This window comes from Lathyrus oleraceus, chromosome 7, assembly GCF_024323335.1.
Source record: "Lathyrus oleraceus cultivar Zhongwan6 chromosome 7, CAAS_Psat_ZW6_1.0, whole genome shotgun sequence".
Lineage (NCBI taxonomy): Eukaryota > Viridiplantae > Streptophyta > Magnoliopsida > Fabales > Fabaceae > Lathyrus > Lathyrus oleraceus.
Window position 1 is genome coordinate 321,373,310 of NC_066585.1, and position 27,450 is coordinate 321,400,759.

Genomic DNA, 27,450 nt, shown 5'->3' on the forward strand with positions numbered 1-27,450 from the left:
ATTATATCACGTATCTCATTGTGAAACCGCCAAAGCTATGTGGGACATATTAGAAGTTGCCCATGAGGGAACTAATAAGGTCAAACAAGCTAGAATCAACACATTAAACCAAGAGTTTGAACACTTTCGTATGAAGAATGGTGAAACCATTGCCGATATGCAAAAGAGATTCACATATCTTATTAATATATTGAATGCTCTAGATAATCCTATCTCCAATTCTATTGCTACTAAAAAGGTTTTAAGATGTCTTAATAGGGAATGGCAACCGAAGGTCACCGCGAATAAAAAAAGTGAATGATCTTAAAGCACTTGATCTTACTACTTTGTTTGGTAAATTGGAAGAACGTGAGAAAGAACTCACTTGCTTGGAAAAACATGAAAAAGAGTATGAAAACAAAGATGAAGAAAGAGAGAGGTAAAGACAAGGTGGAAGAGAAGAAGTTCATTTCTTTAAAGACTTTTAGTTTAAAGTCCTCAAATAGTAAGCTTAGTAATTGTGAAACTAAAGATGGCGAAGACTCCAATGAAGAAGACATGGGGTTGTTCATAAAAAGGTATAATAGATATATGTGGGAACAAGCAAATGAGTACTCCGAAAAGAATGATCATGGCAAGTCCAGAAGGTTGTCAAATTCCTCAAAAGAAGAAGAGAAGAAGAAAAGTAAGGTTATAAGTACATGCTACCATTGTGGAAAAGAAGGTCACATTAGGCTGGAATGTCCTCAAATCGTGAAAGAAGATGTAAAAGGTCATCACAAGATATCCAATAAGCCTAGAAGGGCTTATGTTGCTTGGGAAAGAGAAAGTGGTTCTTCAAGTGGAGAAAGCTCTAGCTCAAACGACAAATTGGAAAAGATATGTTACATGGCCAACAAAGGAAAGAAAAAGAATGTAAGTCATTTTAAGCCTAAATGTAATCATGACTTAGCTTATTCTAAATTGCAAGAATCTTTTGAAAATCTACAAAGACAAGCCATAGAAGCTTTCAAAGAGCTTGCTTCAAACAAAATAATTTTCTCTCATTTACAAGCTAAAATGTTGGAAAATGAAAAGAATATGGAAGCTCTAAGGAAATTTATGATAGATATTTTAAAAGATAAATGTGATAGTAATAGAACCTCGTGGTTTGAGTGTGAGACTTATCATATTTGGAAAAGATAATCAAGAGATCTTAAAGCCAAGTTGAACAAGGCTTTACAACACAAAGTCTTTTTTTTATTGACACTTTAAAATATGATATGCCTTCTCACAATCCTTATAGAAGGTATAGTTATGTCGAAAAAAGTTCAAATAGAAAAAGAGCATCTTCTCACAATGTTTATTTCCATTAATGTTGCATGAAGGGTCAATACCATTGCAAAGTGTAACTTTAGGAGACTCTGGGTCCCAAAAGGCACTCATCAATGGTTTCCTAAATGCAACCAAGGTTTCACTAATCATCAAGGACCCAATGAAGATTGGGTACCTATACTAGTCATTGATATTGCAAGATAAATGTATTGGCACTATAAAGATAGAATGTGTTACTAAAGAGGTTAATGTTTAGTGTTCTTTTAATTGCTAAAAGTGTATTTATTATTACTAATGTTTTATATCCGAAAAGTTTTAAAAAAGGGTATTGTTCTTAATGATGTAGGTTATCTTCGACAAAGACATACTTAAATTCATCAAATTAGGGATTAATCAACCTAAGATGAGAAAACGTGAGGTGGATTAAGATGATTATCATAATTGAACAAGATTGAAAGTCCAAGTATTAGGATGATCATCAAGTCAATGAGATTCTTGGGTAAATTATTAATAGCACTCTCAAATACTTGTACAAAGAGAAAAGTGGTAAGAGCGCTTTGGTTTTGTTTGTGTTTGTGACACCTGTTGTATTCATTTACACTTTCGTTTGAAAGTCTCTAGTGGAATGCTTGTGAATCCTCCATCTTCCGTACGGTAAGGTTATATTGTTTTAATCCTTTTTCTTATTTCGTAAGTGAGTATTTCTTTTACCTGTTTTTTTTCAAAGGTATATGATGTAGTATGTGTATGATATGTGTAATACTTTTTCACTTCCAAAAATTTCAATGCAACTATTGAGTGTTTCATTTCATATGTTTATATTGGATTTATACTAAGTGTCATCATACTTGATTTATATCTTTTTCCATTTCATGCTTACTTTTGTGTTTGCATCTTAATTGCTTTCAAACCATCAAATCATTTCATATGCATAGTCTTTTATTCATTAGTTATACATAAGTCATTGTGAGTCATCAAAAATCATTTCAAAAGTCATAAATCTGATTTTTGTCAAGTTTTGTCCATAATGCATCGACACATGGTCGTATAGATCGACGCATAATTTTGAATTTTTATATTTGTCAAAAATGCTTCAGGATGTGTCGACACATTCGTGGATAGGTTGACCTGTAGAATTAATTTTTCTATTCTTGATTAAATGCTTTAGTATGTGCCGACACATAACTTTAACAGGTCGGCACATTAACTTAGAGGTCGGCTCATATTCTATCTTTGGTCAAAAACTCTTCATTTCACATTCATGCACCCAAAGATCTCAAATCTCCAAGCTTCATCTCATCTCATAAAAGTGATTCAATCTCATTAAATCTTGTTTGTCTCTCTCAACCCATTTCATCTTCATTCACATTTTCATCAAATCGCTTCCATTCATCTTATTTTTCTCTCTTGTTCTTTCAAAAACGCTCATTTCACCCTAAGTCCCAAAAGTTCCAACTTCTTACTTGTTTTTGGATTATCTTCTCGTCTTTATGTGTTGTTATGATTGTGTGTCTTGCTTGAGTGCGTAGGTATTCAAAAATATTTCATACTCATTCATTTCTCATTCAAACATTTCATCAAACACCAAGGTGTGTACACTTTCGTTTCAATTTTTTCCATGGCTTCAAAGATTTCTAAGTTCAAGAGTGATGTTAAGGGTAAAAGCAAGGCTACTACCTCTACTACTGCTACTGAAAATCCACTTAATTTGGTTTCCAAGAAATATGCCAAGGATTTTGAGTTAAAGCATCAAACATCGTCTTGTAGTGAAACAATTTATGCGAAAGCAGATTATAGTTGGTTGTTTGGATATACCTGGTGTTGCTAAGCCTGTTGAGCATCAACAGATTGACTATTTCCTGCAACTTGCTCAGAATTACAATGAGGATCTTATTCGTCTATTCTACTCAGGTGTCCATGAAAAACAAGGTTCATGCTTCCGGTTTTCGATAGGTAACAAAGTTTATCAATTTACCAATGATTTGTGGAAAACTTTGTTTGGGATTACTATGGGTGATGCTGATGCGAATGAAGAGGTTAATTTGTTGGTAACTGATCTTTACACTCATGTAAATTTTAATTGGAGTATTCATTTGAATGGTATACTTAAGGCTCCTCGTGCTGAGGAATGTTATGATCCTATTACCACTGGTCATTTGAAGATGGTGCCAAGAATTCTATTATGGGTGGTATCTCATATCTTATGGCCAAAGAATGCGGGTTTTCGAGAATTAACAATGTTGAGATTCATTTGGTATACATTTTGCTGCACAAGGTCAAAATTAATTGGCCTCACTACTTTGTATCTCGTATGTTCTCCATCAAAAAATGTAACAAGGGCACATCTTCCTGATATCCCTATATGATTGTTAAGATTCTAAACTACTTTGACATTGGTTTGCCAAATCTCACCTACAAATCTCCTGGTTCGTCTCAAGAATTTTCTCATCGTACACTGGTTAATATGAACTACTTTGGGGATGTAAATTGTCGGGTGTACTATCTAAAGTTGAGTAAGCATGGCAGGAAGGTGTACAATTTTGATGATCATATTGAGTATGGTGATGACACAGTTGAATTTAACATGGACGGGTTCATCATGATGTTACGTAAGGAGATGCTATAATGCTTGATGCTCCTCGTGGTGATGTCATGGTGCAGGTTTTGGTACTAATTATGCTGATACCACCTCTATTATGACTATGCTTCAGGATATGCATATGAAATAACATGATAGATATGATAAGGAGTGCAAGTAGAGAGAGACCTTTGAAGTTGCACAAATGGAGCAGTTTCGTCTGATGCAGCAGTATATCTCTACTCAGGATTCCAACTTTGAGGATTTTGCTTCATATGTGATTGAGTCTTTTATGTCCTTACGGACTGATAGGAATGTTACTCGTGTTGTTGTTATATCCATGATTAATCATTTGATTTCAGCCTAAGAAGCGGATTTTGTGCATTATGAAAGGTTCTACCGTGAAATGTGTGATTTCTTCGATTCTCAGTATCGCGGTGAAGGACAAGGTTGGCATACGGGTATGCCAAGAGGACGTGGGAGGAGTCTACATGCATTTTCATTTTGGATTATGGTTTGTTTTTCTTTTGGTTTATGTATTGGCAATTACTACTTAACTGTTTAAAGTTTAGACAATGATGGTTCTACGATTGTCGTGTTAAATGATTATGGCTATTGTTTTGTTTTTGCTTTGTTTATTAATCTTGTGTGATTTCATATATGTGAATATATGTGAGATAATTTCTTATCTTTGCAATTGCCTTGGTAGTGTATATTGAATATGTGGTACTCCTAATAGAGTACTTTGTCTCTTTTTGATGTTGTTAAAGGGGGAAAAGTATATGATGCACATGCACACATTCAAGGGGAGCTTTCCATATGATGCAAATGCACACATTCCGGGGGAGCTTGTTAGAACAAGATTTGGTTCTGCATCTATACCTTGAGTTTTGATGATAAAAATGTTGTATTTGTGTGAGAATAATTTTGGTACCCTAATGGTTTATTATTATGTAGCTTTAACAGCCATTTCTGATTCTGAGTATATGACGTGCAACGTCGTCAGTTTCTAAACATTTGTTCCAAATTCTGCTTATGTGCTAATCATGAGAAGTTCTGAAAGATGCCAAGTTGTTGTTGCAATGTTCTTTTTGCTTCTATGTTGATTCACTCCTGGGAAAATTCTGAAGAGATGATATGTTGATGTTGCAATGTTCTCTCTGTTTATGCTCTTGGACGTGACTCTGGTCATTAAGCTTCTGAAGAATGGCAAGCTTTTGAATTTTTGTTACTTAGCTGAAGATTCTAAAGATCTCAAGCCAGACTGCTGATGTTGTCAAGGTTCTGATTGAAGATTCTGAAGTTTCTGAATCCAACTGTGTGTTTCTTCGTTTCATGTGTCATCAACTTTTCATCAGAAGCCAATTAATTTGAAGATAATATCAAAATGGATAGGTGATTAAATAGTACATGGTACAAATCAAATATTCCTTCCACTACCTGATATCATGGGCAAAGGACAGTACTATTCTTCACATTTGTCACTAATTCGTTAGTGGACAACTACATTTTGGTTATTCCGGATTTTCCCTCCAACTGTTCATTTTTCATGTTATATAAAGAAGACTTGGAAACTTGAAGAAAAATACAACTACAAAAATTTCATAAGACTTCTTTCTACGAGAAAAAGATATAAACTTTGTGTATACTTTTCTTTAAGTGTTTATTTTTCATTTGTGTCAAAATTTGCTTGTGTAGAAGCATCTTGTAAACACAAAATATTTAATTCAAACTTGTTATTTGTGATTACTTAAGGAGAGTAGGGTATAGTCAAATCATTGAGAAGACAAAGAAGGTTATTCTTTGTGATTATTGTAATCAATCTATTATAGTGGATTAAGTCATTGTGTATAAGGTGAAATCACCTTGGCGAGTGGACTAGAGTAGCTTTGAGTTCCAAGTGAACCATGATAAAATACTTATGTTTTTGTCTCTTTGTTATTAGTATTTGTGTGGTGTTCTTGAGTTGGTAAAAAGCTATTGTTTTTAAAACCCAATTCAAACCCCCCTTTCTTGTCTTTTTCACACCTTCAGAGCTTTCCGTGAACAAGAACCCATCGTCTCAAGTTTTGCCATCATCAAAAAACGGAAGCATGTGAGTGCACTATTCCATTTAGATATACTTTGAATGATGTCAAAACTAGGGAATAATTCTTATGTACATTGGATGGTATCATCCGAGTCTAGTTGTGCATTTTAGTGTTCTTAGATTAGGAAGCATGTCAACATTGTTGGAAATGATTTGGAAAATATTTGTGCATCAAAATATTGTGTTGAGCATGAGAAACTTGGTTTTAAGTGAAAAATTCTCATTATAGGTCGACACATACGATTACAGGTTGACATATAGATGACTTTTTTAAACTTCAGGTCGACACATAGAAGGTACAGGTCGACACGTACACTTTAGTATTAAAGTCTGCAGCTTATGTCTCATGTGTCGAGTCTTTAGGTCGGCCTATAGGCAGCACATAACCTTACAGGTCGACACATGCTTCCAACAAGTCGACACATGACTTGAATAGGTCGACACATGACACATATAGGTCGACTAATTGATTAAATTTTTTGAAAAATTGCATTTGTCTCCATTCCTTTTGCTTTTTATGAATCTTACACACACACACACACAAATATATATATATATATATATAATATATATATAATATATATATATATAATTATATATATATTATATATATATAATATATAATATATATATATATATTATATATATATATATATATATATATATATATATATATATATATATATATATATATATATATATTCACACACACATGGTACATGCATCATTCTCTAGCAAGTTTTCTAGAGTATGTAAAACCTACATGGATCCAGGATTTCAAAGCATCTCATCATCTTCAATTCGATTTAGGCATACACACAATCAAACTATACATTATCATTTTTTGATTGGGTGTCATCTAGATTAGGATTGATAACGTCCATTAGGTTTGTTGTACTGAGAATATTGGGTTGAGATATTTGAGGGATTCAAATAAGAAAATCTAGGTGGGGTTTTTCTTCAAGATCTTTAGGGTTTGAAGGTTTTGGACAAGATTATGCAATTCGGATCCGATCGAGTGAAAGCCTTGGGACTAGGTGTGTCGTGCAAGGGAGTAGCGTGAAACGGTGGATCGTGTTGACAAATCTTGGATTCAACAAGTCTTCACTTGGGATTAATTCAGCCAGGTGAAAGCCTTGAGACAAAGAGGTCAGGAAAGGAAGCAGCAACAACAGGTGAATTGAAGCGGCATTGTTTGTGTCTTGATCAATCTTTGATCAAGGGTTTTGGAGATGATAGAGTCAAGAACAAACTTAGGGTTTGTGTGATTTGAATTCTTATCTCTTGTATACATATATTTGCAAAGTAAGATTTATTATATTAATATCTCAATTAGAATTCGATTTAAGGGCAGACATACCCATAGCGAGGCCGATTGGGGAACTGCCTAAATAAATCCTTGTTTACTCTCTCTATATATATCTCGTTTATTTTTCGATTAGCAAATTGTCGATTATTTTGATCTCTTGATCATCATTTTTTGGATAATAATTTTGAATCCTTTGTGAAATTTGTGTTGTTGTAGTAATCATATATCATTTGGTAGTGATTGGATTTCTAAGAACTACAAACATCCAAACTTTATTAATCGCACACAAAGTATTCGACAAATTATTTCAACTTTGTGCACACATAAGTGCCTCCTAATCCCTAAACCCTAAACCTTAAACTATAAATCTTAAACCATAATACAATCGTTATTTCATATCTATTTTTTACCTTCAACTTTGTGCACACATTAGGGTGCAATATTGCACTGTGAGTTACTTTTGTTTTTATAAATTGTAATTTTAATTCTTATTTTCTTATTTATACTATAGTTACTATTTGTATTTCTGCAGTGAAGTGGTATATAGGCTTTAAAGATAAGCAACTAGAATCTTTTGGAGAATATGTAGTTTTGATGATGAGGTAAAATAATATATTTATGTTTTTTTGTTAAAGTGTTATGTTATATTTACTTTAGAATAGAAAACTAACGTGAATTAATTTATTATTTTGGAAAAATAACCTTTTTGGTCCTTTAAATTTACCTCGGGGTCTATTTTGGTCCTTCATTTTTAAGAGAGGTCGAGTTGATTCTTTAATTAATCAAATAGTGCACAAAAGTCTTTTTCGTCCATTATTCTCAAATGGCGTTTATTTATGTATGTGTGGCAGCTGAGTTGGATTTGAAATGTCATCTTTTTAATTTCCAACCTAAGTTTCGTCCATTTCATGTTAGGTTTTTGGTCGAATCAAATTAGGGTTTATCAATTACATAATTCTCTAGTGAAATTGCTCGTGGAAATCGAAGGAACCATCAACAATGAATTTTGGCCATTGTTCAAACTAATCTAATCCGAAAAGCTCTGGAAGTTTTGATTCCAATGTATACACAAGCCAATATCTCCGATGGAAACCCATACGTCATTGTGGAGACATGGTTGCTCTTTGCAGGGCATCAACCGTTACGAATTTTGAAAAACAATTTTGGGGATGTCGGCATTTTAAGGTAAGAAAGAATTTGAAATTTATGTTCTTCGTAGTGTTAACTGATATAACCATTTTCCTAATTTACACAGGGTCTATGCAAGCTGGTTGTAGATTTCTTTATTGGTTTATGAGGATATGGTAGATGAGAAAGACCAATTTATGAAGAAGCAAAGAAGTAGGTTGGATAAGCTAGTAAAAGAAGTTAATACAACAAAAATAGAGGTCAAAAATCTTAGGGCAACAAATGAGGAACATAAGCAACAGTTGAGGGAACTTCAAACTCAAATGAAGAAGATGGTGAACTGGGAAATTTTTTGGAAGATTATGTTTTGTATTGTTTTATGTGTGTTGGTATTTAGGATGTTGTAAGGACATGTAATTGTTTCCGGATAATGTAATTGTGTTAGGTTGCATCTATTTGTAAAAGCTTGTAACATTTGAACTAGATAATGTTTGTATCAGTTAATGTAAATATGTTAGGTTGCAATTTTTTGCATCAGTTTGAATGGAATAAGTGTATCAGTTAATTTGTTACATCATTTGACTTATAACATTGGTTTATTACACATTTTACTACATCAGTTAATTTGTTATTTGTTACATCAGTTGACTTGTAACATTGGTTTAATACACATTTTATCCGTTGAGACTAATTTTTTGGTTTACATTAGTTAACACATAAAACCAACACAAATTGTGCTTTAAACCAAAATACATTATACCAAAACAGAGAAAATAAGGCACAGTTGATTTATACCAAAACACATTACTAATATATGGTGTATACCACTAATATTATGCATTACAACGTAGGTCCAAAACACATCACATATTATGCATAACAACATGTGTTCAAAACACATTACATATCCAAAACACACTGCATAAGGACACGGGTTCAAACTTAAACTAAATTATAGTATAAACTGAGTTCAACAAACAACAGATAGACAATTCTAACTTAAACTAAATTTTCTTCTTTGGTGTGGTTCTCATTATTGGTGTAGTCCTTGTTGTTGGCCTAACTGCACTCTTGGTTGCACCAAATCTAGTTGTAGGTCTTTGTGGTACAAATGGTGTTGATGGCATCCTAAAAGGTGGCTTCTTTACCCTTCCATGAGTTGATTGTTGATATGTTTGAATAGCTGGTTGAAATGCCCTCTTAACAGTTATCTTATTTTCCCTTCCATGATTTATTTGTTGAGTAGTTGGTTGTTGAGATTCTTGTTGAGTGGATGCTTGTTGAGATGCTTGTTGAGTAGTTAGTTATTGAGATGCTTGTTGTTGAGATGGTTGACTAGCTAGTGTCACCTTACAAGTAAGTTTGTTATGACTTGGTTTCTTGCACCTATTGCACTTAACCATGAAACCAGTTCTTCTCATTTGGGGATCAGAGCAATCAATATCTCCTTGCTCTATATTACTTATGTTCTTTGGTCTTCCAGGAATTTTCTTATACCTAGGTGGTTGCACATCAGGATATTTTGTTCTAACCCACAGATTTGATCCATTTACAGGATAATTCACATGTTTGTAGATTTCCATGTATCTTGATTTCCTGTAATACTCAGGGATATAGTCACTAACCTTATGGTTTCTACTCTTCATAGCTGAAAGTGAATAAACACAAGGAAGGCATGTGAGTTCCCATCTTCTGTAGGAACATAGATGTTCCTTTAAATTGACTGCAAACTTATTTGCTAGATTTCCAAGGTGCCTCACTTCAAAGATGTGCTTAACTGACATCCTACAATAGACACATTTTTTCATATATAATTACCGGACAAGCCATAAATTTGTGTATGTGCTTGTTTTTTCAATTTTCCTTCTAATATTGGGTAACACATCAGCATCTGCCAAGTTTTAAAATCTCATCCAATTGGTAGCCCATCTTTCCTTCATGTAGGTTCTGATTTCTTCCATCATGGTTATTAGTGGCTTGGCCCTTGACTCAAGAATGATATTATTAAAAGCTTTTGCCATGTTATTGAGAAAAACATCACACTTGTTATGTGTCTTAAAGTATGATTTACTCTAGAATCTTGGTGAGGTGCTCAACATGTGTTTGAAGGCATCTACATTGGCAACTCTCTTTCCTCTCATTTCTTTTTCCCATGCTTGTGAGTATTGATTTTGCAGCCTTCCATATGAATTCCTTCAACATCTTTTCAGGAAAATTCTTCCTAAAGTTTTTATACAGGTGCCTGACACATAATCTATGTTCAACACTAGGTAGACGTTCATCCATTGTAGGTAAAAGACCCTATGTCATCAGAAATATAACAACAATCAGAAATTAAAACACATAAAACATAATTATAACAACACAATGTCATTAGAAATATAACATACCTTTTGTTGATCAGAAACAAATGGGTATGTGAGACACTCATTTCTACCTCCAAGGTCATCAATAAGAAACTCCAAAAACCATGTCCAATTATCCTTATTTTTACTCTACACTACTGCAAAAGCTATTGATAGCATTTAATCATTGGGATCTCTACCTATGCCTGCCATGATTTTCCCTCCACAAAGATCTTTTAAAGAGCAACCATCAAGGCCTATAAAATGTCTACATAACTTGAAGCTCTCCTTACATGTTGCATAGCATATGTATAGCCTTATGAAATAGGGTCTTTGATCATTAATACCTTGAACAAGATGAACATTTAGTTTTACTGTTGACCCTGGATTTGTTCTTAATATCTCATGACAATAGTCATAAATTCATGTATAATCCCATTTTGATCATCTTTATGTACATAGTCAATTAGATTAGCAAGTTCATCTTCCTCAACCAATTCATCATCATACTCATCAGATTCATCATCAAAAGTTATCTCTAAAGCACTATTTAGTTTAAGCTTTCATCCTCATCATCACCGGAACTAACATCATCATGTCCCTCACCACCCCTATGTACATTATCATGATTTGCCCCAGCTTCATTTGACTCACTTTCATTCAATCCAACTTCATTTACCTCACTTTCCTTCAGCTCAGTTTCATTTGCCACACTTTCCTTCATCTCAGTTTCCTTTAACTCCCTGTTAATTACTTTTTCATACATTGCAGCAAACACTTCTTCACTCTCATCTATAATGTCATCATGATCTACTTTTATCTCATCAAGGGGACCATCACAATACTCAAGCTTTTAATAGGTCTTGGAGAACTGCAACATGGTCCATACAAGTTAGATGTATTTGAAGACGATTTTAGTTTTTGTATTAAGTTATATTATGTTATACAGTTTTAGGACTAAGATGTTGGGTTTATACTTAATTAAATTATTTTACTTGTTAAGTATTTTGATGGTCTTTTGTATTTTTAACTAATGTGTTTTCATTTTATAATGACAATTATATTTTGATTTTTTATTGAAAAATATAAATAATAAAAATTATATTTATTTATCTAAACTATAGATAATGAATACGAGTACAGACATATAGATACATAGAGGGTATGGGAATGAATTATGCATATTTAAGTTGATACCCATGCAGGTATGCCGACGGATAGAGGTATTACTCTGCCTGATTTCTAAATAAAAATTATAAATTTTACACTTATTAAAAAAAGATAGTTAAATGTATTTAATTTTATTGATTTCATGTAATACTGATAACACAATTATTAGTATATCTTCAATTAAATTGCCAACCACTAATAATATTGAATAATTAATGTAGGAATAATTTTAAAATAAAGGCATATAAATTTGTTGACATTTGCTTATTTTTAAGGACAAAAAATTTTTAAAAAATATTTATAAATAAGATCGAAAAAAATACTTTAAAAAATCTACACATTGCCATCCATAATATTGAGATATTTTTAAAAATATAAAATCAAATATTGAGATATTTCTAAAAATATATAATCAAATTAGATTTTAGTATATCCTTTTAATTGGACCACAGGGTCAGAAAACATAAATTCTCAATGTAAGCCCTAAGATTCAACCCTACTATCTACTAATAATAATTAACATTTTTCACTTTGCCATATTAATAACAAATTACTTTAGGTTTTAACCATCCGGCTGGTGGACTCTGATTGACCATTGTCTGAGACCTATAGAACAGTCACCACGTCATTTGAACATTACGTTTTCAAATTGTTTATAGAATATTTTCCACATATATAATACTACATCTTAAAACAACTGGATAATTAATTAATTAATTAAATACGCATTGGTAAAAAAGCAAACCAACCACAAATTGACTAATTAGTCTGTTTCATTTGTTTCTTAGTGAAAAAGTTTGATAGCTGGCGACTTAATTACCAGTAGATGTCAGAAGAAGCTCTCTCATTTGGTTTAGAGTGATGATTTTGATATTAGGTAAGCAAGATTACAACTACAATAAACTGTCATATTATGATTGGTTTAGAGATCAATTTCGAAACATAAAATGTCAAATCCATAGTTAATATTAGTAATAAATATGTTACCAGTGGCAACAGGTCACAGTTTGACTTTGAACTATGAACAGACGACAAAATGTTCTGTTTCGTTTTCAACTATTCATAATGATGAGTTTCTTGGGAATGGCTGCACCTCTCAAAATCTTGTCCCTTCCAACTTACTATGCCGGAGAAGACAAGTTTACAGTCTGTGTTGAGACTGCACATCAGAAAAAGAAAAACGCAATGGACAATGTGTGAGTTAAAGTTACAGAAAAAAACGTGGTTAAAAGAAATTCTTAGGAGGTGTATTAAAAATTGGTTTCTACTTAACTCCAAGGGGTTGGATTTTTTTTCGTGTTTCTATTAAGATCTCATGTTTAAATTCTATCGACAGTAAGATTAATTTTTTTAAATTAGTTGGTCTCATGATTGGATATTGAATTTTTAAAAAAATTGTTTTTTAGTTATAAAATATTTTCCTTACTTTAGAGTGGATTCATATTTAAAAATAACATATACGTAAATAGTTCTAAAATCAAATAACAAATGACAATAGCAATTAAATTTTATTGTATTAAATATATCAATTATATAGATCAACTTTCATCATAATATTTTATTTATAATCTTATTTCTATTTAAATTATTAATCTCAATATCTTTTTTAATGACTTCTCTTATAGTATTTTTAATTTTTCCTCTTACTCTAGTTATTTGATTTCTCTGTATCTAATTTACTCTCTTTACCACAAAAATATATATATATATATATATATATATATATATATATATATATATATATATATATATATATATATATATATATATATATATATATATATATATATATATATATATATATATTATATATATATATATATATATATATATATATATATATATACTTACTCAAACCACCTAAGTCTATTTTCCACCATCTTCTCTACTATAGGTGTTACCTCAATATTCTCTAATGTTTTCATTTATAATCCTATCATTTCTAATCTTATCACACATTCAACACAATATCCTCATTTCTGCTACACTGATTTTATTCTCTTGTTCATTCTTAAACGTCCAACATTATGTCTCGTACAACATTGTGGGTCTTATCGCAAACCTATAAAAAAAAATCTTCAGCTTTAGAGGTACCTTTGCGCGACATAAAACCCCTGAAGTCCTCTCCTATTTCAATCACCCAACTTGAATTCGATAATTTACATCTCATTCTATTTCTCCATAATTTTACAAAACCAAAATATTTAAACGGTGTGGCTTGAGGGATGATATGTTCTCCAACTTCCACGTTATGTTAGAAAAACTTATTCTTTTGTTGAACTTACATTCCATATACTTCGTCTTACTTCTACTTATGTGAAAATTATGTGTTTCTAAAACTCGTCTCCAACCTCTCATTTATATCCTCCTTCGACTCTCCAAATAGGACTATTTCATATGCAAAAAAATATGCATCTCGGTGCTAGCTTTTGGATGTGTTCCATGAGTACATCCAAAATTAAGATAAAAAAGGTAGGTGTTTGTGATTGAACCTTGATGCAAACTTATTGTAATGGAAAATTGTTTGTCTCTCCACCTTGTGTTCGCACGCTAGTCGATACACTTTCATACATATCTTGGATAGCTCGAATATATGCAATCCTAACTCCTTTATTCTCTAGAGTTTTCTACAAAATCTCTCTAGACACTTTATCATACGCCTTCTCCAAGTTAATAAAAATTAAGTGCAAGTCTTGTTGGTCCATTCGATACTGCTCAATCACACGTCAGAATATATATATATCACTTCCATGGTTGATCTTTCAAGCATAAAACAAAATTGATTCTCAATTACTTGAGTCTCTTTTCTTAGTCTTCGTTCGGTCACTCTTTCCCACAACTTCCTAAATCAAAAATATCTTCTTTATCTCTAACACATTTCATTTGATCCAAATCTCTAGTCTTCATTTCTTTTCCCTTAGAAAATTATTTATATATAGTATATATTTCCTTGATTTTTAAAAATTGATATAATCCGTCAAAAGTTTGAGTTGTTTCAGTCACCAAATTTGAATCGAAACTGAAATTGAAAAATGATAAATATAATGATTCGATTCTAGAAACAAATAGCTTGGTAATTCCATACGGTTCAGTTTGGTTTTCGATTAAACTGTGTCATAAGCCACCGTAGTTTACATAATAATTTTGGAGGTATGAGTAATATTTAAGAGGTATAGGGTAAAAATATCAGTTTACTTTTGTTTTATTATATTGGGATTGCGATTAGTTTGGTTGTTGGATTTGTTTCGGGTTTGCTTGATTTGTTTCTGATCAATTTAGTTGGACTTTTTTTGGGGTACAATTGGACTTAATTTGGTTCAGTCTTATTCAGTTTCTTATTTCAATCAATAATAAAACAGACTATATTGGTGTGACTTAGGAGCTGGAGGTCCATCAATTTGGTTGTATATTTATTCTCAACTCTTAGTATACCAAAATTACTAAACTGTTAACCAAAAAATTATATACTAAACTGGGCTACATCTATTGTAATAAATAAATATATAGAAGACTGTATGTCATTTTTAGTTGTCAAAGCACAATGAACACGTAAAATATATCATGTTTTTAAATTCATAGCAGACACAGGTCAAAATCTACACTGGCTTTTGATTTCATGGCTTCTGAAATACTAAAAGTGATTATTCAGAACACAATCCTTATAACATTCTGTTTTGAGTACAACTTATTCATTCGTCCTTGGGAGATTTGGAGAATTATTAGAACTTAGAAAGCAGCCGGTCGATCACATTGTAGCAGTGACCGGATAAAATCTGCAAAGAGATGAATCTGTCTAAATAAAACGCTGAAGATTTTACAACATAAGCACATGAAAGCACTAATGTTAAAATCCACACGCGTTCTCTCGGATACATTTTGTCATTTCCCATTTCATAATCCAGGGATTTCGGGGAAAAGGAGAGAGGGTAAAAGTCACCATACAAAATCATGTTTACTTGTTTGAGCTAGATATGCATGTAGCTAAAAGTCGCCATACAAAATCACGTGATTTGTTTCTGAGCTACAAATATGCATTATAGCAAACTAATTTGGAGAAAGCGATTTCACATGGTTATACATAATTCAGAACAATGAAACAAATTTTCACATGCAGGTAACGTGGTTCTTTATATCATCAGAGAATATGAAGTAGGGACATCATTACTTTTAGGACGAAAAACGTGAATAAGTAAATAAGACAACGGAATTAGAAACCACGGTTTCTACCTGAAGATTTTATCTTAAGCAGCAGCAGCTTCTGTTACATTTCCTATTGTTTTCCGGTCAAAGATTTCAATCCAGTATCCATCGGGATCCTTAATAAATGCTATCCCTTTCATTTTTCCTGCAAAAATAAATTGAAAACTTCAATGAAACACAAGCAGTGGCCTGATTGAGCCAGCCGAATTCAGACATTTGCCAAGAACATTAAACGTGTATACCACAAGTTAGTTTCTCAAAAATAGCAGCCAGCAAGTGAGTCAGACTACCAAAAAGTTGTGCAATTGTATTTTGCTCAATTTTCATGGTTTATTGAACGGTGGCACCACCAGCTGTACCCAATTGTGATTCTGTGACAGATGATTATAATTGTGTTATATAATTAGCAACCTACCAAAACTGCTCTGTCTTTGAATGCACCCGATCTCTCGTGCTTCATAGTTTAAAAAAAATTCTTCTCCTTCCATTCCTCTATGAAGGAAAGGGTTTTTTCTTACCAAGGTGGTTAAGGTCAAAGGGCTCGTTGGAGTTTGGGCAACTATATTTAGGGTATGTGTGAAAGAGCTTATTAGGACGTATCTTATGATTTTAACACTTAAAAATAAGTATTTGGAAGAGTTTATGAAAATAGTTGTGCAGAGTCTATAAGATGTTTTCACTTTAATGTAATAAGTTCCCTTTGATAGTTACAAAAATAGTTGAAGAACCATGTTCCCTCTTTAATTATAGAAATAGATTTTATACGTAAGTGCTTAAATGATGACCACTTACTCCATAAGTGTTTTATGAAGTTGTTTGCCAAAAAATACACCTAACTCTAACCCACGAAATTCAGATATGTATGACAGCTATTAAGCCAAATAAAAGCTTAGCCTATCTAATTCAAACCCATGTTTCTAGAATTAGATTTCATCCTTAAGTTTCAAACTATTTAAAAATATGTATTTCGCAGTCAAGTTATTCCTTGAACTATCTATGAACATAGATTTTATCATGCCGGGGACACAACACTCAAACAAACAGAAAAAATTGCCCAGTAGCCAAAATAATTCAGATAGTTATCTACTATATAACAAACCTCAGACACAAACACAAGGCACCTATAGCATAGTATATTGGAAGTTCTAGGAGGAAGTATAAAAACATGTTACCATCATCTGGTTTCTTAACAAACTCAACCCCCAGATTCTGAAATCTTTCACATGCTTTGTAGGTGTCATCAACAGTTATGCCAATATGTCCTGTAAAAAGAATGATGACTTACAATTAGAATTCAATTTCCTATTTATCCCAATAAGGCAACAAACTACACATTACAGTGTAGAAAAAAATTGTGGAGTGGAAGAGATAAAATGCATCCAAGTGGATAACATGAAATAATAGTAGAAAATGTAGAAATTAAATAGCAGTAAAAAAATTAATTATAGACATGTTAATGAAATGAAAGTATAGGTTACAGGAGCTAAATGGAAAATTTCATAGTTTAAGTCTATCAGCATTTTTGAGGGAATGCATTAAAATACTTTAAAATATTGATACCTGACAAATAAAAGTGATGGGGATCTCATCACATGAACAATAAATTCAACAGCAAGTATGTCAAATTATTTAAAATATTGGTATAAATGTAACTGAGTTTAACAAATAAATCAGTATCAGTTATGACTCACTGTTAAAGCTCATGGTATTTGGTTTTGTTTTAATCTGTCAATTCCGTATAAAACTATTTACACATAACTATACATCACTCAGTATGATTTACAAAATTACAATTTATAATTAAAAAATTAGCATGGCAATTTGGTATTTGAATATCTATTTGATAACCTAGAAACCAAGCTTAGAACAATGAATATCATACGAAAACCAACTCAAGAAATGCACTACACATTCCAAAAGATACTGTGGTCTACTAAATTCGCCATTTAGTAGGCCTAAATAGTTTGACAGTTCTGTTTAAAGGAATCAAACCCGCGCTACCACTGCCTAACGGTGTATGAGAGAAAGGTTGATAAAATGCATACACAACTGAAAATATTTTCCAACTATGTGCTTCCAAAGGAAAGAATAATAGTCACAACAATTTTTCATGATAACTGTTAGGACTGGTACAAATCCAAGTGAATCAGGGGAATCATTGATTTATCAAAAGTCAGTGGGACCCAGAGTTTGGCAAGTTTATTCTAGAAGGGGTTAAAGAGTCACTAAGGGTTAGTAGGATCCAAGTGATGTGGGGTCAGAGACTAGAGTTTGTAACGGTTTACCACTGTATAAGGAGTAGGAGATTGAGTTGAGAAGGTCACCTTGGATTATAGTGATTTAACAGAATGAATAGGTGGCTCAGAGCTAGCATATAGGAGCTTTGCTCTGGTGAGATCTAGGACAACTATTTTCCCATTTGTCTGTAACCACTCTATTTCCCTCAATAAAAGCTCTATTATTATCATTTCTCACTGTGTGATTCATAGATTTAGTTGTTTGAAGAATTGGTTCCAAACAAACTGATCCGACCTACCAGATTTGTTTGGGAACTGGTGAATGCCACCTAAGAAAACCCAGTTAGCTCTGCTTAGAAACATGGAAGTGAGGATCGGAACCTTAGAAGAGGAGATCATGGGGTTGAAGTCGACGCTAACAGAGGTGGAAAAGAATCAGGTTACGCTTATCACGATGTTTGAGAAGAGTATGGGGAAGATATCGCAAACAGAGGACGAGAGTGTGGTGAACTGCGGAAGTTCAGCGAAGGTGATGAGAGAGAAGTCGACGTCGTGATTGGAGAAACCACCGGTAAACAAGTTGCAGGGCAAGGCGTTAGCAGAGTTCCGTCTGTCCGTCAAGAAGGTAGAGCTGCCGATGTTTGATGGAGGAGATTCGGTGAGATGGATTTTCATAGCAGATGTTTACTTTTGCGTTCAGGACACAATCCCTGAAATGAAGGTGAATTTAGCACTGCTGTGTATGGAAGGTCCTATGATAGAACTCCAAAATCCTAAAGAAATTATATGAACAATGTAAAATATTCAATAGATGAAGAAAGAGAACAGTATAGAAAGGAATGAATTACAACCTACCCCAGAGCAAAGCTCCTCGGAGGAAATAACTCTCTCTGCCTAACCATATCGGTTCTTTTAAGATTCTAACTGAATGCATACAATTCACTTACATCACTATTTATACTACTAAGGCATAACTAACAAACCAACTAAAAATTCTAACTCCCTCTTTATTTATCATATATCCTTACCACTCTCATTATTAAATAATACATTATTTTTCCTTATGACCCCCTATTTGGTCTCTATCATTATCCACCACTTCAAATACAACCTTGTCCTCAAGGCTGGAGTTTGCTTCCACCAAAACTTGCCTCTATCAAATACAAAATTGAGCAATCCATGAAAATTGGAAAAACAATTTCCAACAGGCTTCACTAACATCAACTTCCATAAGAAAATTAAATTCTCTTGAGTATTGTTGTCTCACCAAAAAAAAAGATGAATGCCAAGAATTCCTGTTGAAATAAAGTAGAGTTTCCTTTACTTCCACACTCCCATATTATGGCATTTCACAAAGCAAGGTCATATGACTTTGCTCCAATTAGAATACAAGCCCCATTTGTCCAAGAAACATGCTCATATTTCACATGTCTCACCTCCATGTTTATTTTCTTGCCTCCCTTTTCTTTCACAAACTCGCTCATATCTATCGGTCTTGGCGGTGGTGGTTTGGAAGCAACTGGATTATGTGATAGTGTTTTTCCTATTCGTCACACCGTTGATGAACTTTGTTAGATCTAACATGGGTGGTTTTGATGGTTTATCCTTCGCAAAACCGTTTGTAGCATCACCATTTTCAAATATCTTTGCATTTAACCGGGGTGGCTTTGACGGTTTCTCCTTCACAAAACCACCATTTCAAATAATTTTGCATTTGACAGTGGTAGTGGTATTGCATTTGACAATTAGAATACAAGCCCCATTTGCCCAAGAAACATGCTCATATTTCACATGTCTCACCTCCATGATTATTTTCTTGCCTCCCTTTTCTTTCACAAACTCGCTCATATCTATCGGTCTTGGCAGTGGTGGTTTGGAAGCAACTGGATTATGTGTGATAGTGTTTTTTCCTATTCGTCACACTGTTGATGAACTTTGTTAGATCTAACATGGGTGGTTTTGATGGTTTATCCTTCGCAAAACCATTTGTAGCATCACCATTTTCAAATATTTTTGCATTTTACCGGGGTGGTTTTGACAGTTTCTCCTTCACAAAACCACCATTTCAAATAATTTTGCATTTAACAGTGGTAGTGGTTTTGACGGTTTCTCTTTTGCAAAACCATCATTTTCAAAGAAAATTGCATTCAGACAGGGTTGGTGATTTTGACAGTTTCTCCTTCAGAAAACCACCATTTTAAAATAAAAAATTACATTTGCCAGGGGAGGTTTTGACGGTTTCTCCTGCGCAAAACCACTATTTTCATATTTTTTTCATTTGCCTAGGGTGGTTTTGATGGTTTTTCCTTCGCTTCATCTTCAAACTTGTGATTCTTTGCTTTTCGTTTGTCCTTCTTCATTGTCAACTTGGATTTAGAAATCGGATCTTCCAAATAAGATGATGAATGACCACCTCCTAAGGACCACGGATGTAACAGATTCACAAACTCAGTCCTTATGATTTGACGGCATTCCTCCAATGTTTGTTGGACAGAATTCTCCACCGCACCCAAACGTGCAGAAATTTTCAGTGTCATGATTTCACTGGCTTCAATCGATAATACAGTAGATCGGACCATTGATAGAACTCCGGAATCCATCATAAGAAATTAAGTAAAGATATTATATGAGCAGTGCAAAATATTCAATAGAGGGAGAAAGAGAACAATATAGAAAGGAATGAATTCCAAGAGAGAAGCTCCTCGGAGGAAATAATTCTCTCTGCCTAACCATATCGATTCTTTTACATTATGTTAAGATACAAGAAACTAAGAGACATTTGAATAAACTGTGTATTTTGAAAAACACTACAAACTACGGAGACTATATTATATAAAGAGATTACAGCTAATTACATGATATAGTCGATGTGGGACTATTCTATATACAAATATTCTTAACACTATATTTATAAATATCAACACTCCCCCTCAAGTTTGAGCATATAAGTCAAATGCACCAAGCTTGTTACATATATAATTAATTTTGGGACTTCGCAAGAATTTTGTAAACACATACCAATTGACCATTAGAGTTGACAAAGTTTGTGAGGATGTCGCCTAATTCAATCTTCTTTCTGACAAAATGACAGTCTATCTCAATATGTTTGGTCTTTTCATGAAAGACTAGATTTGAAGCAATGTGCAATGCAACTTGATTATCACAAACAATTGTAATTGGTCTTGCTTCTTCGATTTGAAGTTCTTTGAGCATCTGTTTTAACCAATTGAGTTCATATGTTGTCATTGTCATAACCATACACGAGGTATTTTCCTGAAGCACTTTTGATGTATCTCAGAATCCAGACAACAGCGCCCATGTGTTCTTGACAAGGAGAATTTAAGAACTGGCTTACCACACTAACTGCAAAAGAAATGTTTGGGCAAGTGACTGTGAGATAATTGAATTATCCAATCAATCTCCTATACCTTCCTGAGATAATTCAAAATATCCATAGCATATTTCTGCTGAGAAATCAACAAACAATCTTTAGATTGAACTACCTCAATACCCAAAAAAAAAACGGAGTTTACCAAGGTCTTTTGTCTGAAATTGATTCGAGAGATATTGTTTCAACTGGAGTATTCCCAACTGATCGCTACCAGTTATGACAATATCATCTACATACGCAATAAGATAAATACACCCTTAAGTTGAGTGACGATAAAACACTAAATGGTCAGCTTCACTACAGACCATACCAAATTGTTGTACTACAGTGTTGAATCTGTCAAACCAAGCTCTCGAAGATTGCTTAAGACCATAAAAAGACTTGTGCAGCCTAAAAACCATACTTGATGACTCCCTCTGAGCAACAAACCCAAACCCAGGTGGTTGCTCCATATATACTTCCTCTACAAGATCACCATGTAAAAATGCAAAGTTGATGAAGTGGCCAATGTCGAATGGCTATAATGGGGAGAAGAAGTCGAAATGATGTCATCCTGGCCACAGGCGAGAAAGTATCACTATAATCCAACCGAAAAATCTTAGTGCATCCCTTGGCTACCAAGCGAGCTTAGAATCGACCAATCTTACCATCTGAACCAACCTTCACTCTATATAGTCAACAACCTACAAAAGATTTCCCATGGGAAAGAGGAATCAGTTCCCAGGTACCACTGCTTTGAAGAGCACACATCTCATCAATCATTGTTTGCCTCCACTCAGGGTGAAACAACGCTTCACCTGGAGTTTTAGGAATAGAAACAGAAGACAAAAAAGTATAATGCAAAGGGGAAAGACGGTGGTAACATATATCAATATAATGTGGAGAAGGATTTCGTGTTTGACGTATAGCTTTTCGAAGGGCAATCGGAAGAATGAACTCAGGTTGCAGGATCGGATCCGGTGATGGTGGGGGCGTCGGAGGAGAGTTTGCAATGACCTCAGGGACAGGGACGACAGATGTTGGGTGAGGACACTAATATGTTTGAAGTGGTCGAGAAGTGGGGGGGTCAGGAGCCATAGACTGATGGGAAATAATGGTAGACGGGACATTAATAATTGTCGGAAAAGGTGTGGCAGTACTTTCCAGAAGGGTTTCCGAAGTTACGTGGCTGGACTCGAAATATGGAACAGACTCGAAGAAGGTAACCTCGGTCGATATGAGGTATCATTGTAGAGTATGTGAATTACAACTATAACCTTTTTGGGATCGAAGACAACCAAGAAAGACACACTTTAGTGACCGAGCTGATAGTTTATCAAGACCAAAAGAGAGATTTTGTACAAAACATGTAGATCCAAAGACTCAGGGAGGAATTGGATGAAATGGAGAATTGGGAAAAAGAATTGAATGAGCGAATTTTATTCTCAAGAACAGATGAGGACATTCGATTTATAAGGTAACATGTCATTAACACAGCATTCCCCAATTTGTTAGGAACCAAATCACAAGTGAAACAAATAGTAGGAAAATAAACTAAGATGTAAGGAATCCTAGAGTGTTTACGGAGCAGGGAAAATAAGGATCCCTAGATTTGACCAGAGCAATGCTCTGGTAGGCTAGCTCACAGCTTCCTATTCATTCTAACAGCTTAATAATATCTAAGCTACCTCTCTCAACCCACATCCTACTCCTTATACAAAGGAAACGGTTACAAGCTCTAATGTCCTTCACCACCTCACCTAAGGCTGAAACGGTTACAAACTCTGATGTCCTTCACCACCTCACCTAAGGCTGAACTAACTCTTAGTGACACTTTTGCCACTCCTAGTATAAACTTGCCACACTTTGGGCCCCACTGATGTATGATGGATCAATGACTCATTTGGGTCTTCCTCTTGCATACTAGTCGTAACAGTTCCTAACAATAACAGACTTGAAGTGTACCCAAAATAAATAAAAAATATTAAATCACAAATTCATAATTCAAATTATGAATCACCAAACTAACATTTTTCAATTGTGAATCATAAATTTTATTGATAAATGAGATTCAAGCACAAATAAAAAAAATGCTTGAAATAAATGGCATATATGATTGCTTGGTATAGTAATTTTAAATTTAGGAATGGCCAAAACAACTTAACCATATGCCTAGAAGAGATTATATATCATAAATACACAAAATGAAAAACAGAGTAAATGTATATCCAAATAAAGTGTCAAGTGTTATAGTAATTGTATAAAGCCCTTATATGAGGAAACGACTAATTGACATTGTTTATACAAATCCCATATTTCAAACTAATGGTATATAATACAAATCATTGGCTTATTAACTTACACCGAACCATGAGATTTGAATCATGAATTGGATGATCCTAATAACAACTTCATCAAATCAAGAAATGACTAGGGCTTTTGGAGTGAAATTTATATCAAACCAAATGAGATATCACTTACCAAAACCACGAGGATCGGAATTGCCATTGTGGTGCCCTTTGAACTCTGGATCACTTTCAGTGCCCCAATTACTGTACATTAAGTTATTGTCAGATAAGACACACAGAGATAAAGCAATCAAAAAATTTATATTCACATTCCTTACTGTGTCAATTCAATTGTAGCCTTTTGAGCAAAGGTCCAAACTGTTCTATCAACAGGGTTAGTTGGAGCTTCTGATGTATCCTGAACACGAAAAAAATGCAACAAAAAGTTTTAAGAGCACAGTGAAAAGAAAACTACTCATAAAACTACTCAGGAGTTAAGGCAATGTCACGCATGAACTTATAAGCATTCCTTTAATAGTGCCAACATGCAAAATTCAAATCTAGTAATAGAATTCATAAAACTAAATTTTACCTAGCAAATAACAATATAAACATACCTCATACCCCATAAAGTACAAGCTGAACTTCAACTCGGGAAAATCCAGTCTCTTGAGCAAACTGAACAAACCAACAAATTTTAGTCAGTTTTCAAAAAGTGATAGCATTGTCAATAGTCGACCAATGTTTTAAAAACTGAACCAAACTAGACAATTCAACCAGTTGAACCATGGACTGACATTGCAATTAGATTATTTGAAAGGTTCGACTGCATTTTTGGCCTTGTTTGGTATTTAAAACAGTGGTCACAGCAGTGTAAACTGAAACATAAAATTCAAAAGAAACTACATTTCTAGCAAGTCATACAATTCCAAGTTAGGTTAATTTAGCCAACACGCGTTTGGATTGATGGACTAGAACAGAGCGGAGCCGGACCTAATGGAATGGAGTGGAACGGAGAGGAATTGTTCAGATATTCTATTTCATTGTTTGGGTATTTTTGTTAATTTGACGGAATGGAACATAACTAATTAGTTCATTCCGTTGCATACCCCCAAATTGGGTGGAATGAAAATTGAAGGATTCGATGAAATATGATGGAATTGATTCCATCATGTTCCATTCCGCTCCATCCATCATTTGCAAATCCAAACAACGGAATGTGATAACTTATCACTCCACTTCATTCCATTCCATCACATACCACCAATCCACACTCCACTCCACTCCATTCCATTCCACAACATACAACCAATCCAAGCATATATCTTGCAATACACACAATATATTTGTTCCGAGAAAACAACTTACGACATGCCCAAAATGCGGGAGTAAAAATCAAGGCTAACTTTGGGGTCTTTGATTCTATACATCTACAACAGAAACAAAACTTTCGAAATTCAAAATTATGCCAGCAATAATAACTATAACAAGTGGAATTACAAAATATGAATTAAAAAACAAAAAAAAAACTAAAACTCACAGTTTGTTGCATAAAGTAGCCCTTAGTAGCTTCATCTATAGTTGCATGGAGACCGGGGTTGTTAGCCGGCGATTCCTTCGGCTCAGCAGCAGCCATTGAGAAAAAACGAAACCGAGTCGGTTGCTGCAAAAGGAAACTGAACTATGAGAAAATAAGCGGGGTACATTGTGAGAATCGGTGGAAAACGATGAATTGATATTGGAACCTTGGTTTTGGAGGTGAGGCAGAAATGGAGAGGGGTTGAGAGTGGTGATTGGAGAGGAAAAGGTTGGGGTTTTGCGATGAAACGGAGACGAGAAAGGAAGTGTAAAGTAGAAGTAGCTGTCATGCTTAATTATCGGGGAGATAGAGAGATTGCGTACCTTGGGATGATTTTGATGAAGGTGAAGATGAGAGTCTCGGCGAGAATAGAGAGAGTGGCGAACCGCTTGTGAGTTGTACTGGACAAGGTTATAGTATTCTTGCAAACTCGGGCTGGCCCAAATTTTCTTTTGAAAAAAATGCAAGAGATTGATGCGGCCGCCGCTATTCACATGCTCTGATTTATTTACTACACGCTCCTAGCATTCACTTTTCGACCATCTTTAATCCCTTAATTTAATTTAATTTAATATTTTATTTTAGTTTTTTAATTAAAAAATATTATAAATTAGTTTTTTAAATTCACTTTTATTATTTTATTTGATCTCTTCCGTCAATTTTTGACACAAAAAAAATAAAATTTTGTAATGTGACGTGACAACAAGGTCATTGGTACAAATTGAGTCAGAATATATAGTTAAAAACAAATACATTGTTTAAATGGCGTGGATTTTGTTTTTGCAATTTATAAAGTGTATCAGTTTTTAATAACATATGTTAACTCAAATTTGTACCATTAACTTTGTTGTCACGCTACATCACCGGAACTTAATGTTTTTTTGACAGAAATTGACGAAATGGACCAAATAGGGTAAGGAAAGTGAAGTTAAGGGACTAATTTGTAACGTTTTTTAGTCAAGGGACTAAAGTTGAATATAAAATTAAGTTAAGAGACTTTGTGACTAACTATGCCACCATTAAATTAAGAATCTTGTTGAACATACTTAAATGGCCTGAATCTTGGTGAAATTCTTTTCCATTCTTATTCCATGTTCCAACTGCTCAATAAGGTCGACCCAATTTGATAAGTCTAATCAAGGAACTCTCTAGATAGAATACAAATAGGTATATCCTCACGAGAATATTGTGCATCCAATTCAACCTAATTGCTCATAATCAGTCGTTAATCAAATGGTCTCTCACACCTCACGTCAGGATAAGTAGGATCGACTTTAATTATCATTATATATAAGCTTTGTTATCTGTTATAACACATATTCATTCATTCACTCTGACATCACTAACTTTGACGTTGGAGTGTTAACCTTATAAGTACACCCTCACTCTACCGCATAGGAGGCACGTAGCATCGCACGGAAAAAACTGTTTTACTTTACATCATTGATCTCATATTCCGCATCAGAATAATGGTGACATATGTGAAAATCGACTTTTGATTCTTGCGATTTTTCACAAAAATCCAACAAATCCTACATGTGGTGTCGTCGCAACCGCTCCATCATTTCTTATCCCAATCGCCGATTAACTTTTCACCAATAATGGTAGTGTCCAATTCAGTTCGAATTGTCACACATGGCAACGCCCTACTCTTGCAAAAGAGATTTTAACTTATTTCGCAAAGGGGGTCGATCTAGTCTTTGTATCCTCTCCAACTGTTTCATATCCTCCAGACTCGTTGCTTTTAGATCTTGTCGACCTTCCAACCTTTCCAACATCTCCTTTAAGGTTAGACCTCAATCGTAGTCACAAATTCTTGAAGCAGAGATATTTCAGAGCCTTCAACAATTTCAAGCCAATCTAG

The 27,450-nt window shown here is 33.9% G+C and overlaps 1 protein-coding gene across 4 annotated transcripts; it reads right to left on the minus strand.

Annotated features, from left to right (window-relative positions):
- Nucleotides 1–12,806: 12,806 nt before the first annotated feature.
- On the minus strand, nucleotides 12,807–26,091 carry LOC127100480 (lactoylglutathione lyase). Of its 4 annotated transcripts, none has more exons than XM_051037691.1 (9): nucleotides 25,753–26,010; nucleotides 25,548–25,670; nucleotides 25,376–25,437; nucleotides 24,625–24,685; nucleotides 24,346–24,425; nucleotides 24,201–24,271; nucleotides 17,285–17,374; nucleotides 16,140–16,257; nucleotides 12,807–13,071 (listed from the first exon to the last, which is right to left on the minus strand). In XM_051037691.1, the coding sequence occupies exons 1-8, from the start codon at nucleotides 25,873–25,875 to the stop codon at nucleotides 16,154–16,156; spliced, it is 714 nt and encodes a 237-aa protein (XP_050893648.1). In that variant the 5' UTR covers nucleotides 25,876–26,010; the 3' UTR covers nucleotides 12,807–13,071; nucleotides 16,140–16,153. The 4 variants fall into 4 exon arrangements, with proteins under 4 accessions (XP_050893648.1, XP_050893647.1, XP_050893649.1 ...); XM_051037690.1 differs by lacking the exon at nucleotides 12,807–13,071 and adding an exon at nucleotides 15,397–15,685; XM_051037692.1 differs by lacking the exon at nucleotides 12,807–13,071 and having other exon boundaries at nucleotides 15,840–16,257; nucleotides 25,910–26,091.
- Between the last annotated feature and the right edge of the window lie 1,359 nt (nucleotides 26,092–27,450).